Source organism: Heterocephalus glaber, unplaced genomic scaffold, assembly GCF_053883595.1.
Source record: "Heterocephalus glaber isolate CG9 unplaced genomic scaffold, H.glaber_assembly_v1.0 deba00000331, whole genome shotgun sequence".
Classification (NCBI taxonomy): Eukaryota; Metazoa; Chordata; class Mammalia; order Rodentia; family Bathyergidae; genus Heterocephalus; species Heterocephalus glaber.
The window spans coordinates 44,582,441-44,590,344 of record NW_028258142.1 but is presented as its reverse complement, the minus strand read 5'-3'; the positions used below and the strand labels follow the sequence as shown (position 1 = coordinate 44,590,344).

The 7,904-nt window shown below is 42.3% G+C and overlaps 1 protein-coding gene across 19 annotated transcripts in view; it reads left to right on the top strand.

The window, feature by feature from the left end:
* The window catches only part of Fhod3 (formin homology 2 domain containing 3), a 497,386-nt gene that overhangs the window by 373,360 nt on the left and 116,122 nt on the right, over positions 1 to 7,904 (top strand). For 13 of the 19 annotated variants that reach the window (XM_087189308.1, XM_087189306.1, XM_087189305.1 and 10 more), the window contains 3 exons: positions 1 to 102; positions 3,188 to 3,547; positions 3,946 to 4,020. The exons of 4 other annotated variants lie outside the window; for them this stretch is intronic. In XM_087189308.1, coding sequence (XP_087045434.1) covers positions 1 to 102; positions 3,188 to 3,547; positions 3,946 to 4,020 — 537 coding nt within the window. The remainder of the gene's footprint in view (positions 103 to 3,187; positions 3,548 to 3,945; positions 4,021 to 7,904) is intronic. 2 more of the 19 variants (XM_087189310.1, XM_087189320.1) reach the window with 2 other exon arrangements.

Sequence of the window (7,904 nt, the reverse complement as noted above, 5' to 3'; positions counted from 1 at the left end):
GGATGAGGAAGAGGAAGAGATTGAGGAAGAGGATCAGCCAGTCACGGAGCCCAATTCAGAGGAAGAGAGAGAGGACGATGCCCAGTGTCAGGGCAAGGACAGGTACTGAGGGCTGGACCCTCCCAGGCTCATGCTAAAAGCCTGAGGCTCCTTCCTAATGAATAGTTTGCTGCCACCACCTTTTAGCAATCTCCACCCTTCCTCAACAGCTCGCACTTGAAAACTTCCACTTAACCCTGTCCATAGAGCCACAAGATGAAAGTCTTGTAGAAATAACAGCACACTTTCATTTGAGGTCTGAATTTTTTATTCAAATCCTGCTTTACTGACCACACTTTATAGAAAAAAATCACCCAACTGGTTTTCCCTAACTGTTCCCTCCCTCCCTGAGTGCTTAGCTCAGCCAGATTGATGGGACTAAAAAGGCTCCTCTCTGCTAAAGAGTCTAGGCCTTTCAGCATTGTAGTAAAAATGCCACGGGACCCCTTATTCCTGCTTTTTGCTAGTACAATGTTAGCTAAAATGATTGGGTAACTACTATATTAATGATTCAAGTCTATTTTGAATCCAAGTGGACAGGAACATTTTTCACTCTGTATAGGACAGAAACTTTTATGTCCAGAACAACTAACATAGCTATACAGACCTTTGGGGTATTTGCTCTCTTCTTCTCAGCTCAGTAAAGTACATTCTTTCTATCTTTAGTCAATGGTAACATGTTCCTGCTGGCTTGAACCATCTGTGGTACATGCATAGCTGTACCATTTTGTAGCTTGTACCACCCAATGGGACTGTCCATGTCACCTTATGGGACAGTCATGCATGTATCACTGGTGGTTCAGAGCTGCCCAGCAGAGAGACATGCAAATTAAGGCCCTGTCATGAATGTGTTAACAGATACAGACACCTTGTAGAACTTATGAATTTTGTAGGTGTTTTCCCCAAATGATTTATTTATTAAAAAAAAAATGTTCAAGCAATTTCATTTTCCAATATTCAAAAATAAATGTAAAATTGAGTAGTTTCCTTCATTTAATTGATTGCCACTGCATATAGCAGCAAAATCAAAAGGATCTTAGATGAATTAAAAATTTTTTCTTGCCAACTTCAAAGTTCCCAGGATACTTTGCTGTTTGTGCTTCATCTTCCAGATTATCTATGCATGAGAAAGTCTTACTTGACATAATGAGCCTCCCACCATTGCCAAGGGTCATAGAATCCTCTCTGTTCTAATAAACCAATGATTGCCTTTGCAAATCCCACCACTACCCACCTTTGGAAATGTGTGCAAAGAAGTCAGCAGGATGCTCAGAGAAGAAAGGAAGGAGCTGATGGTAGAGAAATAGCTACACAATGCGTAATGAGAGAGGAAGAAGGGTCAGCATAAAAGTGAGCCCCTTCCCCCTCCTGATGTGGCTGGTTTGCAGTTAGTGTTGGATTAGTTAGTATTCTGGGAAGGAGGAAGTTTGGTTGACAGCCCCAACTTAGGCTGAAAATTTGGCACATAAAATTATTATATAGACTCCTAATAAATACATTAGTTATGGGTGTAGTGTGCTTAAATATGTACATTCAGCCCCACCTGCCAAACCCTTAAGCCAGTATGGCGAACCTATGGCATGCATGCTGCAGCCAGCTGTTTGTTATTGAAAGCTCTAAAAGGTTCACCATCACTGCCTAAAGCCTTCAGACATTTGTATTGTTGGTACCAATAGACTGGGTGAAAGAATCTTGCTGGAAAGGGCAACCTTCAAAGGCACCCCCATTGATGGTATGATGTCTTTACCTAGGATTGTTATTTACACAGAGAGATGATTACTTCCCTTACGACCTAAAATGTCTCTAACTACACAAATTGATAGTGGAAAGTATCCTTCATCAGAGAGTAATTAGAGCTTCCAGTTGTAAGAAATAAAAGTGTTCATAGTAAACAAAGAACTTAATCTTGACAGTACGTGTTCATTAACCTTGGTCCAGATGTTGTTTGTTCTCTAGTGTAAACCTACAAGGCCTTATTTGCAGGGTTAACATCCCCTCTGCTCCTCTTCCTGCCAGCTTCCACTTAGTGCATGTTCCCATCTATGCCCCTAGCCTGTGCTGCACACCAGGCAGAGCACCCTGCAGCATGGCCTTGGCAGTCCTGCTATCCACCCATGGAGGCTGCTGTGTCCCTGCCCTTGTTTACAGGTAGAGCTTTGAATTTGAGGCAGAAAACTGTTCATATGCTGTGTCCAGATGGGCACATCTTGGAGTTGAGATCTCGGGGGGAAGGACTGTGGTTTTAAAAATGCAGAATTTAGCTGTGGTTCTCAGGGTATAAAGGAGTGTGTTGAAATATCTAAGCATCTAAATCTAGTCCCCTGAAAATGGAAAGCTTTCTTCATCTAAAAATAATTTATTTGACAAGTAACAATTCTATAAGTTTAAAATGTACATATTTAGTACAACATATTGGTTTGCTGCATCTATATATTGTATAATGATCACCACAGTCAATAAGCACATGCAGCACCAACCATAGATACCATGTGTGCATGTCGGAGATTTTGTGACTGTACTGTAGGCCTGTGTGAAGGAGCTCAGATGTTGAAGGCTTAGTGAAGGCCCTGGGAAAAGTGTACAAATGGCAACTTTGTCTTCATCCTCCTGGCACCTCCTCTTTGGTTTTTGCATTCCTAGCTGGCTTTTCCTCTCCTTTTCTTATATCTATGCCTGCTTTCAAGGAAGGCTTTGAAAGAAGTTACTAAGGAACCTAGCTCTTTTGGATACTTCAAGGCTGGGCTTTTCAGTAAGAGGACAAATCCTCTATTTAACTAAGAACAAGAGATGAGATTCAAATTGTGAAATTCCAGGCACCAACATAGCAGGTGGAGAGAAGCCTGAGGAGCAGGAGGTGGGTTCAGGAGAGTCTGCAGGGTTCTGGTAAATCTCCAAAAGACCTTTTTGGACTCAGAGGCCAGATGCAGTGAAGGGGGAGGCTTCCTTGTACTCTGCAGGTCTCATCCCCAGATCAGCAAGTGCAGGGGGCCAGGACCCACTGGGCATTTATGCTGCAGTTCAAGGACTACAGCGGGACCTGAAGTCACTGCTATCACATGGTGTGGTTGATGTGTTTAATTCTCTCTCTCCTAACCTTTGCTTCCTCTCTCCCAAATCTCTCTTCTTTTCCCCTCTGCTGGGCCAACAGGCAGCCTAGCCCTGCCTCTGAGCAGAGTCCCGCTGGGAAGGGAGCTGCTTCTGACAGCTCTACCCTCTCAGCCATCTCAAGTGTCAGCTTGCAGGGAAAGCAACTTCCAGCCAGCACTGCCGCCCCAGGGAACTCCCTGCGCAGTGGATCTACGAGGCCTGAGGCCACCCAGCCAGGCCTCCAGCCAGCCCCAAGCCTGGCTTCAGCCACTCGGCCCACCTCCTCCACACTTAAGGTGTCACCGACCATAGACAAGCTGCCCTATGTGCCCCACAGCCCCTTCCACCTCTTCTCCTATGACTTTGAGGATTCCCCCTTATCCACCAAGGAAAAGGAAGCAGAGTCCCAGAAGGAGAGCAGGTAGACGGGCTCACTGGGGATCTGTGTGACGTTACCCAAGAGGGTGCACCATGTTAATTGCATCCCATTGCTTTCCTTCTGATGTGTTTGTGTGGATTTAGTTGGGCAGAGAGCGGTTGTGACCTAAACTAACTCCTGACCATTGACTAAATGGTGACCAGTATTTAGATAAGATGCAGAAGAAAACTCACCTGTGTGAACTAAGATTTTTCTGTTTTAATACAACTTACTAATAATGGATTTGTAGATGTAAGGTCTTTTGAAATACGATCTGTCAAAATCTAAAAGTCTCACACTCTTTGACCTGGCATGGGGTCTTTCTGACCTACAGAATGCTATCAGGTGTTTTGCCCTCTTTGCATGCTATATGGTGAGGGCGGTTTTCCTTTTTTCCACAGCTCTCCTGACTCTGTCCCTTTGGGCACACATGCTGCCTCTGAGTCTTACAACTTCCGGTCCTTGTCTTCTAATAGGTAGGTGCCTTGTCACTACTTCCTGCTTTGTTTTCTAATATATGCATTTTTTTCTCTTCAAAGATTGCTTATCAGTGAGCCATAAGATAATTAAATTATTTAAGTCTTTTAATAAGAAATCTTATTGATAATAGGTGTGGAAGGAGGTATGCAAATGAATAGTGGAAGTTTAACTGGTGCTTTTCTGCTGTGAGTGGCTGTCCTTTGGATGTTGCCTCAGTTAAGGGCTCTCTGTTGGCATGGGAACAAAGAATATATGGTTTGTATGTTTTGAACAATCAATTGTCCGCAATGGATAGCCTATCATTCTGATCACCACCACGTCTTAGAACAATAATAATAGCTAACATTTACTAACCATTTGTTATGCCAGGCCTATATTTTCCATTAAATTAGGACAGCAAAGTATATTATTTAACCCTTAAAAAGTAGGTTCTATTACTAGCCCTTTTTTACAGGGAGGAAAGTGAGGCACAGAGAGGCTATGTATGTAAGCTTGCCAGAGTCACTCAGCTAGAGTGGGCGAGCCGTCTCAGTCTCGGGCAGCCTGCTCCAATGTCAGGTCCTCAGCTGGGCATTGTGCCGCTGCCTGTCTCAGGCAGTCTGTCACTCTGCCTTCCAGGCCTGCCATGTCCCTGCTAGGGGTCTCTAGTCAGGTCCACGTTGATGACCTTTCGCCAGAGCCTGTATTGGAGCCTGGGTGTCCAGCAAAAAGCTACGCCTTGTTTTAAATGAAGCCTTGTAAAACCAGAGCCCTGGCAGGCAGCTCTTTTACATCATTCAAATGACCAGTCTCTCTGGAGATTACACCTTTCATCTAATCAAAGGATTAATCTAGGATCCGTCTATAGCATCAGCCGTTGTTTTGCTTACATATAACGTATAAGAATTCCAAAACTTCCTTCAAAGTCTTAAGTAGCCCATCTAAAGTTTCTTTTACCATAAGTTTAAATGGCTATAAAGAATGTAATTTGTCTACTTTATGTGTGTTTAAAAATTTACCTTTGTCAACACCTTGGCTTCAGATGTAGCTGATTCAGTTTTGAAAAAACACCTACATACTCCTAGCTGGCAAAGCCAGTCCTCAGTCAGATGAGACCTAATTTCTTCCAGAAAAAGTTGGGCTTCATTTCTCACTTCAAATAAGCTCAACTGTGTGCTGTGATAGCCATCCCACTCCAGGGTCTCATTCTCAGGTAGGTGGGCAGAGAGATAGAGGTTAGGTATAAAACCTTGCTCCGTGTTTATCCGTGGATGGATACAGCACCATCTTCTTCTTGCTATTTCTTCTGGAATTCCCTCTGGAGTGATGCTTTTCCAGATTGCTTTTCACTTGGCACCTCGAAGCTTTACAAGGCAATGCCCACATTGTCTCACCCTCCTTTCTAAACATGGCAGAAGAGGAAGAGGTAAGGAGAAGGAGGAGACCCTTGGAGCAGTTCAGATAGACCCATCCAGAAGGGCCATACTGGAGCTTGCAGATCTGAACATCCATTTCTTCTTGTTTCCGCAATGGCTTTATACACCTCTGGGAGTAAGGATTGAGATTGAATGCTTCGACACTGCAAGTTCAAAATCCTGGAGTTGTTCTGATCTTTCATACAATTTTTATGGATAAATCCAACATGACTCTTCCATCCTCTGCGTGCAAGTTGATATCTGCGTGCAAGTTAGGAGAAGTGGCTTGGACTGGAAGAAAAAGATCTCAGGAATCTCATCTTTCACAGCAGGATGTTAGTCCATGGTGGTGATCCTGGACTTTCTGGCAATGGTCTCAGCCTCTGGTGGGGCTTTTCTGGGCCTAGGCCCCTTGTTCTTTGTTTTTAAACTTCACTACTATGTATGATTCTGGGGAATTGGAGAAATAGAACACATAAATGTTACAGTTGAATATATATATGTTGTGAAACTAAGCTGTGTGCTTGCAAATGAGAAACGTCTTAGATTTAACCAAGCAAAGTTTATAATTTGAAAGGAATTTTAAAACTGTAGAAATGTTGTTTGTACCCACTGAATTTTCTGGTGTTCACTTGCTGTGGTTTTCATGGGTCTGTATGGTCAGAGATTTGACTACTCAGTGGGTGACTGCAATTAAACGGGTTGTAAGAGAGACCAAACCGTTAGTCATTAAAAAGAACCCTGTCCTATTCACACATGAAAATGCTGAATAGTGAATTGTATGATACAGTTAGTTTGGCTGAAATTGAGAAGCAAAATTGGGCAGACTCTAAGGCATTTGAATTAGCTGCTTAGCCATTTGAAAAACCAAAGGAGGGAAAAGCACATTGTGCTTGTTTTATTTCCATAACATCATTTAAACATAATTTTAGCAAAATGATCCTGTTAAAACATTCTGTAGGATGTCCATTGGTGGTTGGAGAGGGCTGTTTCAGCTGCTGGAGTGGGCTAACAAGCTGAGCCTCCAGGCCTGGACCCTGTGCTGAGTGGTAAAGTCCAGCCTGCCCCTCAGAGGGACTCTGGACATCCTGGGTGGCGGCTCCTTCCTTTCCCTCCATTGTGGCCACTCTTGCTGTCACTTCTGCTCTTGACCTTTTTGTTCTTTAGCTTTTTCTCCCTTCTCTACTTCTGTTCTTTCTATGTCCTTTCATCCTTTGCTTTCCTTCCTGCTCCATGGTCTGTGGTTTATGTGTCCTCGTGCAAATCCAGACCAGTTCTCCCTTGGAGAAGCAATTAACCTGTTGGAAATGTAGAATATTGGATTTTTAAAGAGAAGAGAAAACAAATGGCTACTTCTGTGAACCATAAGAGTGATGGATTAACAGAGAGGACCAATGTGGCTGGAGTCTCCGGCTACCTGGAGGAATGCCTGCTACTGAGCACTTGCCTGCCATACAATCCCAAGGAAACAAGGAGAGCAATAGTACCAGAGTCTGAAGCACAGGGTAGAACTGGGAATATAAATATTTTATTTTCCATTATAATAATATAATTTATTATTGAAAACTAAAATTTCATCTCTGTGCTCCACTTTTTAAAATAGATGGCCTATTTTTCTTTCTGAACTTTTTTTTTTACTCTTGAGAATACTTTTACACAGTTGTGGCCAAACTCTATGTATATTATATCCTGATGTTTTTCAACCTATATATATTTACATATCAACATTTTCATGTTGTTACCAATAACACTAGTAATCATTTTAATGATTATGTAATATTCTTTTTGCTTACTATATGAATAGTATATTATTCTATAGCATACTTTCTTAGCCTTTTCTGTGTTATACCTGGCTGTGTAGTTTACAGTTCTTCACCATCACCTAAATACTAATCCAGTGAGTATCTTCCTACATGACCTTTTTAGTATATAAATAACCATAAAGTTATTTCCTTATGTTAGGCCCCTAAAGTAGATTACTCTGACAAAGTATGTTGAAGTATACATATGTTGAAATCAAATTACTTTTCCAAGGGATTGGTGCTGACTTCTGTTGATGGAGGTTTGGACTGGTTCAGCATGTGCAGGAAAATCTTTGTGCACATTTATCTTGGTGACCGGGCCAGAGATTTAGCTCAGTGGTTCTGTCGCTTGCCTTGCAAGCGCAAGGACCCGAGTTCGATCCCTGGTACCAAAAAAACCCCAAAAAAACCACATTTATCATAGTAACCCTTGGGGTTGTATACCCTAAAACAGTGCCTCTCACCAGTTTAGGGAAAGAAGTCAACTTTGTCCTCTTCCTGTGTGGGCTAAGAGCCAAAGCTCTCTGAATCTCATTGTTCACAACTAATTATGAGTATTTGCTTCCATATAAAGGCTTCAAAGTGATGGTTTGTTTCCTAGGAATTCTCTGAGTAATGACACCCAAATACAAACTGCTAAATGATATCTATTCTGAACACAAAGAAAACTCCAGAATTTTACAA